Source organism: Centroberyx gerrardi, chromosome 11 (genome assembly GCF_048128805.1).
Source record: "Centroberyx gerrardi isolate f3 chromosome 11, fCenGer3.hap1.cur.20231027, whole genome shotgun sequence".
Taxonomy (NCBI): Eukaryota; Metazoa; Chordata; class Actinopteri; order Beryciformes; family Berycidae; genus Centroberyx; species Centroberyx gerrardi.
In genome coordinates this window covers 281,101-301,594 of record NC_136007.1, presented here as the reverse complement: position 1 = coordinate 301,594, position 20,494 = coordinate 281,101, and the positions used below count along the sequence as shown (strand labels likewise).

Genomic DNA, 20,494 nt, shown 5'->3' with positions numbered 1-20,494 from the left:
ATTTTATTTTAATTTTATTTTAAATATAATTTAAAAATGGACAGAAACCATCTGTTGGTCTGCAGAGTTACAGTCGACCAGAGAAACGTCGGCCATGTTGAACCGTGGCAGGGTTGCCCTCTGTCGTTGCTTCAGTTAGCGGTCAGCTGGTTGCCGTCTGTCGTTGCTTCAATTAGCCGCCAGCTGGTTGCCGTCTGTCGTTGCTTCAATTAGCCGCCAGCTGGTTGCCGTCTGTCGTTGCTTCAGTTAGCGGTCAGCTGGTTGCTGTCTGTCGTTGCTTCAGTTAGCCGCCAGCTGGTTGCCGTCTGTCGTTGCTTCAGTTAGCGGTCAGCTGGTTGCCTTCTGTCGTTGCTTCAGTTAGCCGCCAGCTGGTTGCCTTCTGTCGTTGCTTCAGTTAGCGGTCAGCTGGTTGCCGTCTGTCGTTGCTTCAGTTAGCGGTCAGCTGGTTGCCGTCTGTCGTTGCTTCAGTTAGCCGCCAGCTGGTTGCCGTCTGCTCTGTTGTTGCTGTTCCTCCATCATGGCAGCGTCTCCTTGGTAACCGGCGGTAACCTGGTGTCAAGCCGCTAAAGTTGCTCTCTTGTACATAGCAACACGTCTGACAACAATCAACAGGGAGGCCGGTTGGTTTTCATGGAATCGTCATGGAAACCCAGTTTGTTATTGACTGAAGCGATCTGAACTATATCTGTAACAATCAGTAAACTTTTTGCCTTCGTACCTTTTCTGTCTCTTCTCTTTCTTCTGATTTCTTTGATGCTAAAAAAAAACTTGAAGCGTAAATAAAAAACGTTTGGTAGGAAAAAACAAAGCCAACAGTAATGTGTTACTTTATTTAATCAAAACAACAACCAGGGAAAGAGTAAATCTGATTCATTTTAATAATTAGTTTCAATTATTTTGTTTAATTTGGACAGAAATATATTACATTAACGTCATGAGTCAATATCTGAGACTCCTCACTTTAACTACAGCAACAAACTCTTCGTTTCTTTTGTAATAAATGTGTTTCTTGTTAAATGTTTAAAACTGAAGCCGGTTGAATGATTTGAAGAAAATATAGAAACTCTGTCGAGATTGTTTCTATAATAAAAGCTTCAACATTTCCCGACGGAAACATTCCAGTGAATTTTGTGTGTCTTGGCCCTTTAAGACGCCATTTCTTAAAATGACGTCAAAGCATCTGATTGGCCATCTGTCCGGAAGCGATCTGGAGAGCGGAAACGTCATCAGGGAAGCTAACGTTAGCAGAGAAGCTAACGCTAGCAAGCGGCAGAGAACAGGTAGGAACAGACCAGAGAAACTCGTCTTTATAACTTTACCTTCAGAAAACATTTCAGTTTATTATATTAAACTGATTGATGCGTCAATAACATGTTGACAACATGTTGGAGTGTGTTATCACAGTCTGAGCTAGCTAACGGGTTACAGCTGAAATAAACATGTAACGTTAAACTGCTTTAGCTAACCTGGACTAAGATCAATAAACATTTAAACTGCTTCGTTAACCTGGACTAAGATAAATAAACATTTAAACTGCTTTAGCTAACCTGGACTAAGATAAACATTTAAACTGCTTTAGCTAACCTGGACTAAGATCAATAAACATTTAAACTGCTTCAGTTAACCTGGACTAAGATAAACATTTAAACTGCTTTAGCTAACCTGGACTAAGATAAACATTTAAACTGCTTTAGCTAACCTGGACTAAGATCAATAAACATTTAAACTGCTTCAGTTAACCTGGACTAAGATAAACATTTAAACTGCTTTAGCTAACCTGGACTAAGATCAATAAACATTTAAACTGCTTTAGTTAACCTGGACTAAGATAAACATTTAAACTGCTTCAGTTAACCTGGACTAAGATCAATAAACATTTAAACTGCTTCAGTTAACCTGGACTAAGATAAACATTTAAACTGCTTCAGTTAACCTGGACTAAGATCAATAAACATTTAAACTGCTTCAGTTAACCTGGACTAAGATCAATAAACATTTAAACTGCTTAGTTAACCTGGACTAAGATCAATAAACATTTAAACTGCTTAGTTAACCTGGACTAAGATCAGTAAACATTTAAACTGCTTTAGTTAACCTGGACTAAGATCAGTAAACATTTAAACTGCTTTAGTTAACCTGGATTAAGATCAATAAACATTTAAACTGCTTTAGTTAACCTGGACTAAGATCAGTAAACATTTAAACTGCTTAGTTAACCTGGACTAAGATCAGTAAACATTTAAACTGCTTAGTTAACCTGGACTAAGATCAGTAAACATTTAAACTGCTTAGTTAACCTGGACTAAGATCAATAAACATTTAAACTGCTTAGTTAACCAGAGGCCTGTACTACAAAGCAAGTTAAACAAAGTCAGGGTATGTTTGAGTCAGCTTCACTAAACTAACACGGTGATCCTGATAACCGGTCTCACGTAGCTGGTTATCAACTGGCTCTGTCAACCCAGGATTTACCTGTCAGCTATGAGCACGTTCACATGAAAGAGGCGGGGTTTGTAACAAATAGCCAATCACATGCAACATGGACAGATCCAGATCAGACAATTCGGATAAGATAAGATGAAACTATTGATCCCCGTGGGGAAATTAGATAGTTGTGCAGCAAAAGTAATATGATTCAGCGGGGAAAAGGACATAGAATATAAGCGCAAAACTATAAAAAATAAGTAATAGCCTAAAAATAGGCAAAAATAATAAAATAGGCTAATCAAACAATAAAAGCCATAAACAATAGACCTAATTATAGGATGATATAAGCCCTAATATTTCCTCCTGACATTTTCAACATGGGTATCGGAAAGAAATGGATAGCTACTAACATTGGGTTCTTCTCTCAAGAAGAACAAATTCTTATAATGAATAACTGTCAGCATTACAAAACATAACCGCGAAAAGTAAAAGTTGTTTCTGCTTCCAAGGCTAGAGAGGATTACTGGAGGAACTGCCCCGTCATTAGGACACAGTGGGCATAGTTTTCATTGATAAAATAGTTTGTGGACACATTGAGGCTGTAAAAAGATTTTCTATTCATAAAGTCGGCCTCATGTTCTTCGGGGCTGCGGTAATGGAATATGAATAGCCGACATTGAACCAAACACTGTCGGGAATCCAATTAAATAAAGTCAGCGCAATTAATATATGCAACAGTAACTTTAATCCATTAATAATATGGTCAATTAAGTAGCCTACCAGCTATATCTCTGATATAATAAGTTATCATGGAAAACAACGTGATTCTACTGGTCTGTAAACACGTCGCCCTGAACAGCACTTCTTACTGTCTGTTCATTCAAAAATAGCCAAACAGTTTTCAGTTTTTTATTGTGATTTTCATTTGTATATTTGTCCATATCGGGATCCTGTAGGAATGGTGACTCCCTGTTTCCAGAGAGCTGATTGGTCAGAAGGCCTTTCATACGTTTTGATCCGATACCCTGAACTGAAGCTGCTCCGGAGCAGGTTAGCCGTGCAGCATCAGTTACCATGGTGATCTACCCCGGTTAAAAGTGAACCACCGTCGTAACCCTGAAAACCCAGGGTTAAACCTGAAGTTACCTCGCTAACCCCAAATCCTGCTTCGTAGTACAGGCCTCTGGACTAAGATAAATAAACATTTAAACTTAATAAATAAATACCAATAGATAAATAAAACATGTAAATGTTATTTTGCAGACATCAGATGGAAGAGAGTGAAGTGCTGAGACAGACGGAGCCCAGAGAGACGGAGGAAGAGGAGGATGGAGGTGATGAAGGTGGAGAGAACATCAGGTGAGTTCAGGTGAAGTTTACAGAGGAAAGACTCACAGCCTGTTCCAGTCCAGAGACACCAAACTACGCATTTTGCGTAGTTTGAACGATTTTCATGATCAACTACGCTACTACGACACTGGGACTACTACGCTTAAAATTTTTTTTTAAAAATCCACCAATGTGAAAGTGACATGTGGCTGATGCTGTTTCTGTAATTCTGCATCTTGACCATCTAACTGCGCAGCATGCAGAACATTTCTCTGCACGTGTTGCAGCACTTCCGCTCGTTGTGTTGTATCTGCGTTTTATCTATGGGTGAACACACTTATCTAGTTTTGCTTATTTTTCCATGAACAACCCAAGTTGTACTGTGAGGAACATTAAGTACCATATAGGTTACTTATGTCGGTTTGTTTTTTGAGAGCGTAGCTGCACTGTCGGCAGATAGAAGCTTCTCAGCGGCTCCATAGATAACCTCGTCTCCAACATTTATTTAAGTGGCGTTGGTTTATATATCCTCTATTTTGTTAACTGACATGGTGATAAATGACAATAATAAGCAAAATCTTGGCATTTATATACATTTTATATGGCTGGAATACGCAACAGACCGCTGTGTAATCCGACAAAAATAAAAGCCATGCATATCTCCAAAGTTGCGGCTCTGATCCGGCTCCGTTTCAGGCTGCGTGCTGCAGCGGGACAGCAGCTGCTTTGAAGTAAATGGCTGCGTATCTGATCCGACCCTTGCGAAACAAACGGACTGAAACTCAACCGGTGTAGTGAAGCTGCAGCAGTGCAGCGGAAAATACCATCAAATGAGCAGAATGCTTACTTTTATATTTGCTTATTTTTGCTTAAATTCTTTTATTTTAGCATCAGCATAAACAAAACAACAATGCGCATATCTTATAGCCTATGCCTGTAAAACAAGTTTGCTTATTAATAAAGTGTCAGGTCAGTCTGCCACAGGGAAAACCGCATTTTGGTGACAAACTGCATTTGCAGACCTCTTACTGCACTTTCTGATCATTTGAGGTTGGCATCTCTGTTCCAGTCTGTAGTAGAGTCAGAGAAACACAAATAAATCAAGATGGCACTGACCCCCTGACCTCTGACCCCCTGACCTCTGACCCCTCTGTGACATGTCCACATGTCTAAATCCTGATTCACCGGTTGGAAGTTACTGCTGAACCAATTAAATCTCCCGGCAGAGGAAAACATCATGATGTCACAAAGAGCCAAACTGGCCTTCAGCAGGAAGTGAAACAGCGGCTGATCGATTATGCAGCTTCAGTTTACAGAATTGATCATTGATCATCATAGAATTTGTCAATATTGTATCTGCATTGTTGGGTTAGAAGTAAGAAGGAGGAGCAACAGATCACTGATTTGAGGTTTCATCATGGAGGAAGCGACACAACCAGAGTCACAGTGCTTTAAGAACAAGTCTTCTGATTGGTTGGAAGTAGATCAGGTTTTCTTTTACCCAGACTGTCTACAGCAGAAATAATAAAACTCATTAGAGTCCTGTGTTGAACAGCTTGTGGAAACAGATCCCAGGTTTCATCCAGACAGATCAGTTGACGCTCTGCCGACTGACGCTGATTGGCTCGTACTTTTTAGAACATATGTTTGACCGCTTTATTGATCTGGCAGTTGAAATGCTGATTGACCGATCACCTATTGAGAGCTTTGATCGGCCAGTTATGATTGGTGGCCGATCGATCGGTGCACTCCTAGTCAAAATATGAATTTTGGCTGCAATTGGTGCATGTGGACATGTTTCTTTTTTGTTCTGCTCCCATGGTAGAGACGCATCATTTGGCAAAATGGCAGATATCAGCAGCAGCTTGTCACTAAGAAACTGATCGGCCAGATGGTGGCGCTGTCAGCATCAAGAAATCAATTGCACTGAAAATTTAAGTGATAGGAATGTGGTGTTTGGGTCTAAAGGGAATATGTATAGTTATATATATATATATAATATGTAGGGGCGTCCCAATTTTGATTCTGAATCGAAAATTGATCTAAATAAGCGTTTGATTTTGACCTTCGAAATCACAAGCAGGTTCGCGATTCTCCCAGTGTTTTTTTCTCTCCACCCGTGCCTACTTGTCTGAAGAAAAAAAAACATTTCAATGACGACACAGCATAGCTGCTAGAGAGCGCCCATTCTGTATTTCACTATAGCGCCCAAGAGCTCCCGTCATTTTTAAATCATTTAAAATGTACCAAAAACTGAAAATCAAGTTATCAGCTTTGTTTTATATATACTTCAAGTTGTCATCGATGAACCGGAACCGGAAAATACTGTATATCTGGTGACACTGAGACGTTTGATTTTCCCCGGGTTTAGTCATCCTCCACCGGTAAAAATGTCTTCGCCGGCTAAGCGTCACGCTTTTAAAACCTTCTGGAAGCTGTCAGATTGTGCTGTGAGACAGAACCTGACCCGCCGTATGTAGTGGAAAGTTACGAAGACGTTGTGAGTCGAAGTCTTTTGATGGAAATCGCTTGTTCTTGCTCGATAAAACAAGACACAAGATCACCTTCACTAAACAGCGGGACCTGCCTGCTCTCACCGCCGCAGACGGACGCTGTTTTCCGGGAGGAAGTGCCAAAGAGTCGGTAGGAGGACCGGCCGGGTCGCCACGACTTTTATCCATATAAGTTTGGCGACTATTACTGTCTGATCTTATTACTGTGTGGGCTGAAGCGCTGGAGGTTTTGTAGGTATTTTGAAAGCTTATCGTTAGCCAAGATAGGAAGGATCTGTTTTGTTGTCATACTGTGAATGTTGACACTGAAGTGAGGAGACGCCCTGAATCACCTTGCCATGTAGGGTTAGTATTGTATTTGGTACCAAATTAAAGGGAAAGTTGTGTTTTTTTAAATGGAAAAACTTTGAAAAAATTTGACCATATGGCCTTAGTGTGGTACATTCCAAAAAAAAAAAAATATGGCAGTTATATCACACTTGATACCATCTTTTAAAGAAGAATTTAAAAATGTAAATGACAGTTGTCTGGGCATAAAACCAATGATCTGTTGAGAAATCAAGACCCGATTGTCTAACAATGGCATAGCCGTCAGTGCTGGAAAAAAAAACGTTTAAATCGAATCGTGACCTTAAAATCGAAAGTCAAATCGAATCGTGACACCCCTAATAATATGGCAGACCCTGGTTGGAGGACCTGAGCGACCTTACAGTATTGTAGGGGATCAACAGCTCAGTTATATAGGCTGGCGCCAGGCCATGCAAAGCCTTAAAAATGCAAGGAGGCAAGAATCTGTGTTATATGGGACCTACGGTTAGACTTAGTTAAGAGCCTGGCCGCCGTGTTCTGCACCATCAGCATCACCATCAGTTCTGCACCATCACCTTCAGCCGAGCCACAGCAGTTTGGCTGAGGCAAGTGAACAGCGCATTACAGTAGTCCAGTCTTTTTTTTTTTGCAATTATTTATTTATACATTTTCATCATTCTTACAGTACAGAGAAATAGAACTCAGGAAAAAAAAAAAGGTAGGATAAAATAATAGTGAGTCAAGGCACATCTAACCGGGCTAGGTGGATGGTCAGAGGTCCATAAGGGGTTCCCATGTTCTCAGAAAGATATCCCCCTTATTTTTTAAAGTATAAGTGCGCTGTTCCAGTCGTAATGTTTCATTCAGAATTTTTTTGAACAAATTAAATGTTGGAGGTCTTTGTTGATTCCAGTTGAGCAAGATGCATTTCTTCACTATATATGATATTATGCCAATCCTCTTAACAGATATGGGGTCTAGTGTCCTGTCCAGATCCGTACCAAAGATGTACCTTATAGGTATAATGTCCAATGGAATTTCCAAAACCTTGAGAGTCAGGTTGTGTACCGCTTTCCAAAAGTGTTTTAATTTTCTACATTCCCAGAAAACATGGATAATTGACCCTGTACATATTTTACAACGATGATATCTGGAAGATGAGTTAGGATACATCTTACTTAAACGGATCGGGGTAAGGTACATCCTGTGCATAAATTTGTAATTCTGTTTAATTATTTTATTACAAGACAATGAAGTAAAGACATTCTGACACATAGTGTCCCACTGGTCATCACTAAAATTACATCCCAGATCTACATTCTTAAGTGAGGTCAAGGAAGAACAATGATGGTCTAACAGAGCACTATAAATCAAAGAGATTTTCCCTTTCAGTGACGTGGAGCTTTCCAGAATCTCCTCTATACTTGACAACCCCAGAGATAGTCGTCCTGTCCTTTCCAGAGTAGTAATTAGGTGACGGATTTGTAGGTATTTATAAAAATCCTGTTTTGGAATTTCAAACTCTGATCTTAAATCCGAAAAAGATTTCAGAGAACCTTCAGTAAACAGGTTTTGAAACTTATGTATACCATATTCTTTCCACTTTGTGAACAGGGACTTTCCAGTTGAGGGTGGCAAGTCTGGGTTGGAGGATAGAGGAGCTAGCATAGAGATTCTGACAGAAGACCCACAAAACTTCTTTACATCTTGCCAAGCCTGAAGATTATTGAGAATTACATAGGTTCTTGATATTGAGTGTAGTGCAGAGTTGTGGACTCGAGTCACATGACTTGGACTCAAGTCAGACTTGAGTCACAAATTTGATGACTTTAGACTCGACTTGACAAAATCAAAAAAGACTTGCAACTCGACCTGGACTTTAACACCAATGACTCGTGACTTCACTTGGACTTGAGCCTTTTGACTTGAAAAGACTTGATACCTTCCCCCAAACCCAAAGATTAAAAACTATGTTATTTAAAAAGTGTGCCACGAATCAATTCATTTCCCTTCATTTCCTGAATCAACTAACGTTAACGCTATTCATTCCCAGCAAGTCGACACTTCATTTCCCAGATCCACTTTGTTTGAACCAATCTGACAGCATCCAATCAAGTTGCAGGAGAGAACCATGAAGAAGTAATGTTACGTTACTGAGCGCCAGTTAGAAAAAATGATACCAAAGATAATTTCGTTCGCGTACAAAAACTACGCGGTGGTCAACCAAAAACGAATTGCAGTATGCAAAACGTGCGGGTTGAAAATTACAGACGGAGATGCAACAACTTCCAACTTCGTTGGACATTTGAAGCTGCACAAAGAACGGTAAGTCGAGGCTAATATATTAACGTAATTAGCGAGCCAATGCTTAGCCAATGCTTAGCTAACGTTACAGCTATCCCTCCCCCCCCCCCCATAACACAGGCTCCGTGTCGGCCATTGTACAGCAATGATCTGTTTAAACAGACGAGACTGTTGCGGGTTCCCTCCCCGACTCGTACTTTGATGTTCACCCGAAACGAGATGACAAATCGGCTTCTAAAAAAGCATTCATGATTTGTGTAAATTTAATATATTATTACTCTGTTGTTAAAACGGCATTACATTTGGTGAAGAGCGCATTATGACTTGTTTAGGACTCGAAACTCAAAGTTTAGGACTTGGGACTTGACTTGGGACTTGTCAGTCTTGACTTGGGACTTGACTCGGGACTTGCCTGTCTTGACTTGGGACTTGACTTGGGACTTGAGTGCAAAGACTTGAGACTTACTTGTGACTTGCAAAACAATGACTTGGTCCCACCTCTGGTGTAGTGCATTTATGTTATTAATAAATGGTAGAGAGGTCAGAGGAGTAGGAAAGCAAAGCTCTTCTTCAATATCTGTCCAATGAGCAGTTCTGCGTTTTTGTACCCAACTAATCAGGCCCTTTGTCTGGGCGGCCCAGTAGTACAACTGAAAGTCTGGGAGTCCCAGTCCACCTTTCTCTTTAGATTTAGTTAAAGTTTTAAGAGCTATTCTGGGTGAGGAGTTCTTCCAAATAAAGGATCTTATCACTTGGTTTATGCATTTAAAAAATGCTTTATCTAAATAACAGGGCAGTGACTGAAATAGATAGCTAAATCGCGGCAATACATTCATTTTAATTACGTTAATTCGTCCGAGAAATTAGATGGGAAGCAGATTCCAATGTTCTAATTCTTCCTTGATCTTTTTGAGTAGTGGGGCGTAGTTTATACGAAACAAATCCTTAAGTTTAGGAGACACATTCACCCCCAGATACTTAAATCTGCTCTGTGCCCAGGTGAAGGGAGAAATGCTCTTGAGTTTGCTAGAAATTGACGAGTTCAGTAAGCAGGCATTGGATTTCGCTAAGTTAATTTTGTAGCCTGATATCCTTCCAAATTTGTTGATAAGATCTAGCACTGCTGGGATTGATCTCTCTGGGTTGGTCAGGTACAGGATAATATCATCAGCATACAATGAGATTCTGTTCTGTTTTCCCAATATCAATTCCGGAAATCTCTCTACTGATCCGTATGGCCTCTGCAAGGGGTTCAACCGCCAAATTAAATAAGAACGGGGATAATGGGCACCCCTGCCAGCAGCCTCTATATAAGCCAAACTTTTCAGAGAGAGTGCCGTTTACACATATTTGAGCTTGTGGATTGCTGTACATAGACTTGATCCACCTGATACATCTATCACCAAAATTGAATTTCTCCAAGACAGAGAATAAATATGACCACTCGACTCTATCAAACGCTTTTTCTGCGTCAAGTGATATTACTAACGCTGGTCGATTGTATAGGGTCGAGTGGTCAATTACATTTAAAGGTCCCATATTATGAAAAACACGTTTTTCCTTGCCCATACACATATACTTTAGTCATCCTTCAACCTAACAACCCACATAATGTGAGAAGTGAATGCCTCTGCATTGTTGCCCCAGCCTCCTTCCTGGGAAAACATGTGCTTCTACAAGCCGTTTTGATTTGGCTCCCCTTGTGACGTCCCAAGGGGAGCAATTTGCATACGCCGACCTCCAAGCTGGATAACCACTCCCACTCCCCTCTGCTCCTCTGTGCGCTTTCGGCCGCCATTGTTTTACTTCGCTACATACAGCTTAGAAGATATCAAAAGCAAGAGCAAAACATGCTAAATGTTCCGTTGTTGGCTTCAAGGATGAACACAAAGCTCTACATTGCCTCCCAGCATCGGAAGATAAAAAGATTGTTTTTACAATAACGTTCTGACTACAGTAAACTTAGTCCAAATGTGCATGTTTGTGCTAACCGCTTTACCTCGGCTTCGTAAACAAGTGTCAATATAAAGCAGGATTTACATCAAAACTGCTCCTGAAAGATGGATTTATCTCAACTGGATGTGGCCCAACAGCAAATGTGCAATCGGTAAGTGTCGCCACTTTGTGATAATATTTACAGTTGGGTACAGTCAGCTGGGCTTGACAACATGTCCCGCTTTGCTAACGTGTGTAAAGTTATGTTCCATTTGCTTGTTTACAACATTGTTTTCATGTTTATTTTTTAATACAGTCTGTGGTGCTTTGTTGCTAAATCAGTTGCCTTGTCTGGAGAGATGTGTCCGCTAATGTAGCTTGAGAATGAGAAATGGATACGGTAGTTTATGGTATTTCAGTCCGATTAGCATCGGGTAGTGATTTAGCTCCAGTCCATGAGACGGAGTTTGATGCGGGCCTGTGAATACGAGGAAGCCTGTTGGCCACAATGACAACAGTTAACAGTCGTCTAGTTAACCAGGTCCCGAAAGGACAAACTTACTATGATCGAGGTTAGGGGCTAGTGCCGTTAGTGGCGTGCTAATCTAGTGTTAGCGTTAGCTAAGGTTAGCTCCTCTGGCTCACTTTGCGGACACATCTTACTAGACAGCCGCACCTGTAATGTGGCAAAACTCGAACAGTACTTTGTTTATCGGGGACTCTGGTCACCGCAAACATTTCACTTCTAACACCAAATGAATGGAAGGAAGTTACTGGTTGATGACATGTAACATTTCATGTTCTGTCTTTGCATCTAGTCTGGTAACTCTAGTCTTGTAATCAGCTGGGGTTGTGGCAAAAAATAACTAGAAAACCTGAACAACGAGACTACAATAAATGCTACCTTTCTCGAGGTTGTAATGTCCTATTTCTCTTGAGACTGTGTTTAGAATCAACTACATAGTAATTATTCAGGCTGTAGTTTGTGGTAATGTTACTGGATTGTAGTATATTGTAAGGCGTAGGTATTACTCATGATGCAATATCCTAAAAAATATTTGAGATAATTGGTTGCATTAAACATTGCTATTCCCTGCTACGAGGCCAGCACATCTCAGACAGTCATTAAATAAATATACAAATGCTATAACAAAGTATAAACTATAGTATAAAATAATTTAGGAATCAAAATTGCACATTTTGCTACTTGCCAGTGTCAGGCCACACTAGTATGCAATGTATATTCTTTTGTAATGGAACAACTGATGACTTCTGTGTTTCTGTTACTCCACAGATTACGTCGATGAGTTGAAGGACCTCATCTTTGATCAAGTCTTCCAGGACCCTGCACCTTATGTGAGCCAGGTTTTGAAGATCCCCATCCCAGAAGACCCGGGCGCCCGGTCTTACAGGCCAGCCAAGGAGGACGTCATTGCAGCCACGTGTCTCGGTTCAATCAAGAGGCAGTCTGAACCCGACACAGCTGGCAGCATCAGGGAGCTCACAGCTGCACAGCACCACACACACACTGGTATCACTACTCTGATCCTGAGACCTAGAAAGCCCCGGCACTAGCTGACAAAGGATCTGTAGGCTAGACACTGAGAGGAAGGTACACATACTGTCAGTATATTTCATTTGAATACTTAGTCTCTTCTTTTGTTGTTTTAGTTATCTGGCATGAGGTCAGGTTGTAGTTGGTTGTTTTCCACGAATACATAACAGATAACTAAAAACATCAAATTATAAATCATTTTGGTGATTGATACTGCACTGCTTTACTACACTGCAGTAATGCTACAGTGGAACACTCCCCTGTGTAAACTCACAGATGTAGATTTTGTAACATAACAGCAGCCCATTATGGTCCTGCATAAGCAGTGTTATGTTTTTACATGTGCCTTTTTTATGCCTTTTCTAAAATAAAATAATTGTATTCTGTATGAACAGTCAGTGTTGTGGTTACTTATTGGTTTCACATTTAATTTACATGGGTGTGTAAAGGGAAAAACGTATATAATCCCACACACACTGTCTACACTTATATGGTGCTTTATTACATTTCAATGACTGAAATGTAATAAAGCACCATGCAAGTGTAGACAGTGTGTGGGATTATATTACTTATTCAGTAACTTTTGTCCTATGTCCCTGTCACTAAAAGACTTTTAGGTGTGCTAAAGTTTTTTCTACATGGATGTGTAATAAAGTATAACAACACAGTTATTTTACTCAAATTTATTGTCATGTACAGTATTATCCAAAGTCACATGTTCAAATCAATGCATGCACAGAATGCATGAAAGACACTTACTGCTCTATACCTCTAAGCTGTAAGGGCCCATAGTCTGCTTTATAAATGTTCATTACATTCTGTAGTGAGAACACATTCAAACATACAGGCTGCAGACCAGGATGATCCACATGCATGTAGGTGGATCCTGAAGCTGCTTCATTCTTCTGGTAACCTAGGGAATGAGAAAGGGTAACTATTATTGAATTTTGCAAGCTTTATAGGAACATTACACTGACAATTACGTTTATCTATATTATATGTTTATTATTTAGCACAGACAATTTAGTCAGTTTGTGACCGGCGCTATGTGGCATTCAGCCTGATGATGTCATTGGTGGCTCAGTCAGATAAGGAGCGTTGCATGTCAACACGACATCCTGTGTTCGAATCCGGCCTGGCACCTTTGTCACATGTGACATTGCTACAGTTATTAACTGGACAACAAGCAGCTTCATAACTTTGTACCAGGAATTCAAGCTGCTGCTGCTCCTTCTGTTGCTTTCTCTTCTTCTTCTGCTTCTTCTTCACATTATCATTATTATTATTAACTTTGTCATTTTTATTTTGTCATGCAGCCTTGATATGAACGTCCAACGAGACGACCAGAGGAGCAGCAGTGCAGCTGCAACACCCAGCGGCCAGGAGGAGCAGGAGGAGGAACAGAAGGAGGAGGAGGAGCAGGAGCAGAAGGAGGAGGAGCAGGACAACTTCTATGACTGCCAGGAGACACTGGAGGCTCCAGACCACCAGAGGGAGGAGAGGAGGAAAGGAGCAGAAGAGGAGAAGGAGGAGGAAACCCAACAGGAAGTAGGAGTGTCAAAAGACAACAACCTTCACATAAAGACAGATAGACGGACTGACAGAGGGAGAGGAGAGGAGAACACTGAGATGGGAGGAGGTGGAGGAGAAGGTGGAGGAGGTGGACAGGAGGAGGCGCAGTGGGACAGGCTGGAGGATGGAGGGATGGATTCAGATGCAGAGATGAAAGAGGAGGAGAACCGAGCTCCAGAGTTTGATGATGACTACCTGAGGGAGGTGGAGAAGGAGCTGACGGAGGAGGAGAAGGAGGTGAGGAGGTGAACCCTAACCCTAACCCAAAGCAGTAACATATCAAGGTACTGGGTAGTATCCATAGTACTGCAGTACTGTACTGGGTAGTATCAGTAGTACTGCAGTACTGTACTGGGTAGTATCAGTAGTACTGCAGTACTGTCATGGGACTCTTAACGACTTGACTGTTAAGTGACTCTAATGACTCTCTGTTATGTGACTCTAACGACTCTGTCATGTTACTGTAATGACTCAACTGTCGTGACTCGTAACGACTCTGTCATGTTACTGTAATGACTCAACTGTCGTGACTCATAACAACTGTCATGTTACTGTAATGACTCAACTGTCGTGACTCATAACGACTCTGTCATGTTACTGTAATGACTCAACTGTCGTGACTCGTAACGACTCTGTCATGTTACTGTAATGACTCAACTGTCGTGACTCATAACGACTCTGTCATGTTACTGTAATGACTCAACTGTCGTGACTCGTAACGACTCTGTCATGTTACTGTAATGACTCAACTGTCGTGACTCGTAACAACTGTCATGTTACTGTAATTACTCAACTGTCGTGACTCATAACGACTCTGTCATGTTACTGTAATGACTCAACTGTCGTGACTCATAACGACTCTGTCATGTTACTCTTATGAATCAACTGTCATCTGACTCCAACGACTTAACTGTTAAGTGACTCTAATGGCTCTGTCATGTGACTAACGACTCTGTCATGTGACTAATGACTAGACTGTCATGTGACTAACGACTCTGTCATGTGACTAACAACTCTGTCATGTGACTAATGACTAGACTCATGTGACTCGTAACAACTCTGTCATGTTACTCTGTCATCTGACTAACGACTCGACTGCTAAGTGACTAACGACTGTCATGTGACTAACGACTCTGTCATGTGGCTCTAATGACTTGCCTGTCATGTTACTAACGACTCTCATGTGACTCTTAACGACTCTCACGTGACTAATGACTCTCTCTCATGTGACTCTATTGACTCAACTGTTACGTGACTCCAACGACTCGACTGTCATGTGACTCTAACAACTCGACTGTCGTGTGTGTAATCGTCACGTCTCTGTGTATCTCTTAGAGTCGCAGGCAGGAGAGTTTGGCTCTGAAGGAGGAAGGCAACAGTCAGTTCAAAGCTGGAGGTGAGTTTGTGTTTATGTATACTACATATTTATTACATACATACTACATATTTACTACATACTACATATTTACTAAATGCATTCAACATACTACATATATACTACCTACATACATACTACATACTACATATTTACTAAATGCATTCAACATACTACATATATACCACATACATACTACATATTTACTACATACATACAACATGCATACTATATATTTACTAGGGGGGCCCCAAACCTCCAAATCCACGATTCAATTTGACTTTCGATTTTAAGGTGACGATTTGATTTTCGATTTAAACTTTTTTTTTTCAGCACTGACGGCTATGCCATTGTTAGACTATTGAGTCTTGATTTGTGAAGATCAACAGATCATTGGTTTTATGCCCTGACAACTGTCATTTACATTTTTAAATTCTTCTTTAAAAAGATGGTATCAAGTGTGATATAACTGCCATATTTTTTTTTTTTGGAATGTACCACACTAAGGCCATATGGTCAAATTTTTTCTAAGTTTTTCCATTTAAAAAAACACAACTTTCCCTTTAATTTGGCACCAAATACAATACTAACCCTACATGGCAAGGTGATTCAGGGCGTCTCCTCACTTCAGTGTCAACATTCACAGTATGACAACAAAACAGATCCTTCCTATCTTGGCTAACGATAAGCTTTCAGAATACATACAAAACCTCCAGCGCTTCAGCCCACACAGTAATAAGATCAGACAGTAATAGTCGCCAAACTTATATGGATAAAAGTCGTGGCGACCCGGCCGGTCCTCCTACCGACTCTTTGGCGCTCCGCCTCCCGGAAAACAGCATCCGTCTCCGGCGGTGAGAGCAGGCGGGTCCCGCTGTTTAGTGAAGGTGATCTTGTGTCTTGTTTTATCGAGCAAGAACAAGCGATTTCCATCAAAAGACTTCGACTCACAACGTCTTTGTAACTTTCCACTACATACGGCGGGTCAGGTTCTGTCTCACAGCACAATCTGACAGCTTCCAGAAGGTTTTAAAAGCGTGACGCTTAGCCGGCGAAGACATTTTTACCGGTGGAGGACGACTAAACCCGGGGAAAATCAAACGTCTCAGTGTCACCAGATATACAGTATTTTCCGGTTCCGGTTCATCGATGACAACTTGAAGTATATATAAAACAAAGCTGATAACTTGATTTTCAGTTTTTGGTAAATTTTAAACGATTTAAAAATGACGGGAGCTCTTGGGCGCTATAGTGAAATATAGAACGGGCGCTCTCAGGCGCTATGGGGTGTAGAGGGTTAATGAAGACTTTAAAGTTCACGACTAGACGAAACACTGCAGAGAAAAGTTGCAGCGGTGTAAACTCCCCCGTCTCAGCTGGAATCAAGCTGGCTCAAGTAGTGTTATAGTGTGTGTCTGGATGCTAGACGCTAAGTTGCTTTCACGGGAAGTCCGACAGCGGAATATCCCTCTTGTAAATTTGTAACCATGGCGATAACACGGCGTTATCCTCCAGAGAAAAGAATGCTTTCAAGAGGAAGAAACTATTAATTTCCTCCACGGGGAATACCAAGGAAGAGAGCGTCCATTTTCCTGAGTTGACACAGTAAACGCCATGTTGGTGAAATTTTATAGATGATACTCTGACGTCCTGTTCCCGTGAAGGCAGCATGAAGCTGCGCTACAGAAAGCTGACAGAAACACTGAAGTAAAGAGTATGGAAACGATACACCGTCTCGTCTCGTCTCACTGGTGTAAACTGGCAGGTTTTACAATGCTGCAGACCACATTCTTTTGCAAGTAGTTGTAAGTTTCAACTCGTCTCGTCGTGAATCTTTGGTGTAAACTCGCCTTAAACAAACGCCCCCCAAGAACACCTCAACGCCCCCCTTTCAAAAATATTGCTTCCAGCGTCCCCCCGATGCCCCCGTTGAGAAACACTAATCTAAATAGTAAAACTAATCCACTTAGCAAAGCTTTCTCGTCTCTAATTGACTTTTTTTTTTATAAATATGTTTATTGATTTTTGATTCAGAAAACATTATGACTGCGTCAAAGCAACACACATCAACAAAAACAATTAAAAGAGGGAGAAAATCAAAACAAAACAAAACATCTCAGCTCAAAGACTCACACATTCAAACAGGCAAGTGACTCAGGAATTACATAAAATAAAAATAATAAATAGCTAAATAGCAGGTATCACACAGGTCCATACTACATAAACCCTCTTGTAAGAATAGCAGAGATATCTAAACCAATATATGACATAAAAGGCTCCCATGTTCTATGAAATACATTGTCTTTGCGATGTAACATGCATGTCAAATAGTCAAATGATACATATTCAAGTATGACCTTATGCCAATATGTTTTAGATGGAACTTTGTCTGATGTCCAGTTCAAAAGAATGCATTTTCTTGCACAGAATGTTAGCATTTTGTAGAGTTTCCCTTTATATTTATCAGTAATAAAGCCATTTGGTATCCCAAGTAACATGCATAGTGGATCACACTCTATAGTAATAGATAGGATCTTATTAATTTCCCGCCCTATAATCTACCAGAATTGCTGTATTTTCCTGCAAGACCACAGGCAATGGGTGAGACTACCTGTCTCTATTTTACGCTTGGGACATTGGGAGGAGGAGTCAATGTTAAACTTATGGCGTTGGGAGGGGGATACCGTATTTCCTCTAATAGTGGCCTGTAGTCAATTAAAATAATGGCCGGGGCCGTCGTCGACACAAACAAATAAAGGCCGGTCTCAAATACAGGCCGGGGGAAAAAACAAAGGAAACAAGACTAGGTCAAAACCTAGTATATGGCTGCACCGTGTCCGTCTCCTCTCTCCGCCGCTGTCCTCTCCACCGCGCCCACGGCCCGCATCGATCCTCCCGATCCGAGCCCCGGACCCCCGCCGAAATCTCGGCCGGATCACCGGGAACACATCGGTGCCCAGGTTCAGTTAGCTTCAGTTAGCTTCAGTTTACATGCAAACAACGGTGGATACCGGTAAACTCCTGCCTGTTTGTAACTGTAGTTTGTAGTAACGTACAAGTGCCACAAGACGGCTCGGCCGGCGGAAGTCTCTGGAGCGTGCCGTCGTCGATTACCGTAATTATCGTAATGCATCGCAGTAACAAAAAAACTTCTACCTAACGTACCCCAACAGAAGCAGATCAGAAAACAAGGAGGCTTCGTACTAAAATATGAGCAAATATACTTATCAAACAGAGGGAATTAGAAATAAAGGCCTGTCTCTAATATAAGCCTGCTTCCAATAAAGGCCTGGTACCCTCTGCAGTTGAGGTAAATAAAGGCCCGGGCCACTATTAGAGGAAATACGGTATGTGGGCTCTGTGTAAAATCTTGAGTTGAATTGCTTTTACTCTGTTACAGACACTCAAGGTTTTTGCACTCTCCCAAGCTTCATTCCATTCATCAACCGTAATCTCTACGTTGAGTTCTCTTTCCCATGTTTCCTTTAGGTGAAAAGTGCTTGTAGTGTCATACCCTTTGAGCACGCTGTAGAAAGAGCTTATGGAGTTGCCCAACTGTGGTAAGAAAAGCTGCCTCTCAGAGTGAGAGACATTTTGGTTGTCAAGGATTGTAGTGTCCCTCTTAACAAAATCCCTTATCTGTAAGTAACGGAAAAGTCCTGTTTTTGAATATTGTATTTTTCAGTTAATTGACTAAAAGACATCAAAGTGGATCCCTCCAGTAAGTCATACAGATTAGAGAGCCCTTTAGTTGTCCAAACCCGGAAACCATTGTCTGTCATTCCCGGTAAGAAATCAGGGTTATCACATATTGGAGTGAAGACAGAGGTGAATCGAGATCTACCCTCTAATCTTCTAATAGTCCGCCATGCTTTAACAGTGCAGACTGTAATCGGGTTATTACAGGCAGGCTTCAGAGATTTAAGGTTTTTAATAAATAATAAGTTTGTTAAGGGGAATTTGGTAAGGGGAATGTTGTTACATGAATTACGACCTTTAATAAAACCAGTATTTGTAAAGTATTTTAGAGAGGAGTTTCAGATCCACGTCTAGTAAAGAGATGGGCCTGTAGGGTTAGTCTACATATAGACTATACATATCAGTCTGTATATAGACTCTATACATATCAGTCTGTATATAGACTCTATACATATCGGTCTGTATATAGACTCTATACATATCAGTGTGTATATAGACTCTATACATATCAGTCTGTATATAGACTCTATACATATCGGTCTACATATAGACTCTATACATATCGGTCTGTATATAGACTCTATACATATCAGTGTGTATATAGACTCTATACATATCGGTCTGTATATAGACTATACATATCAGTCTGTATATAGACTCTATACATATCGGTCTACATATAGACAATAGAATATATGCATAAACTGTACACATCTCTCTTAATATTACACGTATGTGAACATCTGTTCCCTGCAGAGTGGTTGGAGGCGGAGCGAAGCTACACGGAGGCGTTGGTTTCATGTCCAGTGTGTTACAGCAGAGAGAGGGCGGTGCTGTTCTCCAACCGCGCTGCAGCACGACTCCACCTGGTAGGAAACAACAAACCCAACGCTATCTATCTATCCTGATCAATATATCCTGATCTATCACCTGAAGTTCATCATTCAGTATCTAGAAGATCTGGGCTGTGGCCGGAATGGATTGCTATTCCCTCATTTGTATTTCCCTACATAGTGCTGCTCTATTAGTGCACTAATTAGCGGTAAATCACACATGATTAATGAGCGAATTCGGACACTTAATTCATCATCATTCATCATCGACCTGCGTCTGCATTCACCAGTCGCATAAACAAATGTTTCAACTAACATTTGACAAGTTACCAATATTCCTTCAAAGCCAACATATCTGTGTCACTAGCTGACATTAAACAGAAAAAAAATATTCACTGACGTTCCCATCTAGGCGTTTTCCGACCTTATGTCGGTGAATAAATATTCTATGCATCGGAGTTGTGTGCGGCTACTTTTTTCTGTTTATTTTCACACAGCCAGCACTTCACCAGTCCAGGTGTGCGGTTTCCTTCATGTTTTGGATTTCTCACTAGCTGACATTAACAAAACACACGTTACAATAAGCTATGTACCGTATAACTTGCAGCTAGAGATAAATACCTTTCTGAACAACAGACCTTAA

The 20,494-nt window shown here is 40.9% G+C and overlaps 2 protein-coding genes across 3 annotated transcripts in view; both read left to right on the top strand.

The window, feature by feature from the left end:
* Nucleotides 1–20,494, top strand: part of pfdn1 (prefoldin subunit 1) — a 326,057-nt gene that overhangs the window by 79,161 nt on the left and 226,402 nt on the right. The window lies entirely within an intron of this gene.
* ttc1 (tetratricopeptide repeat domain 1) overlaps nucleotides 1,186–20,494 on the top strand; it is a 31,484-nt gene continuing 12,175 nt past the window's right edge. The window contains exons 1-5 of one of the 2 annotated variants that reach the window (XM_078286647.1): nucleotides 1,186–1,280; nucleotides 3,691–3,786; nucleotides 13,689–14,181; nucleotides 15,280–15,340; nucleotides 19,775–19,887. In XM_078286647.1, coding sequence (XP_078142773.1) covers nucleotides 3,698–3,786; nucleotides 13,689–14,181; nucleotides 15,280–15,340; nucleotides 19,775–19,887 — 756 coding nt within the window. In that variant the 5' untranslated portion in view covers nucleotides 1,186–1,280; nucleotides 3,691–3,697. Of the gene's footprint in view, nucleotides 1,281–3,181; nucleotides 3,478–3,690; nucleotides 3,787–13,688; nucleotides 14,182–15,279; nucleotides 15,341–19,774; nucleotides 19,888–20,494 lie in introns of those variants that run through there. The other variant, XM_078286646.1, reaches the window with a different exon arrangement.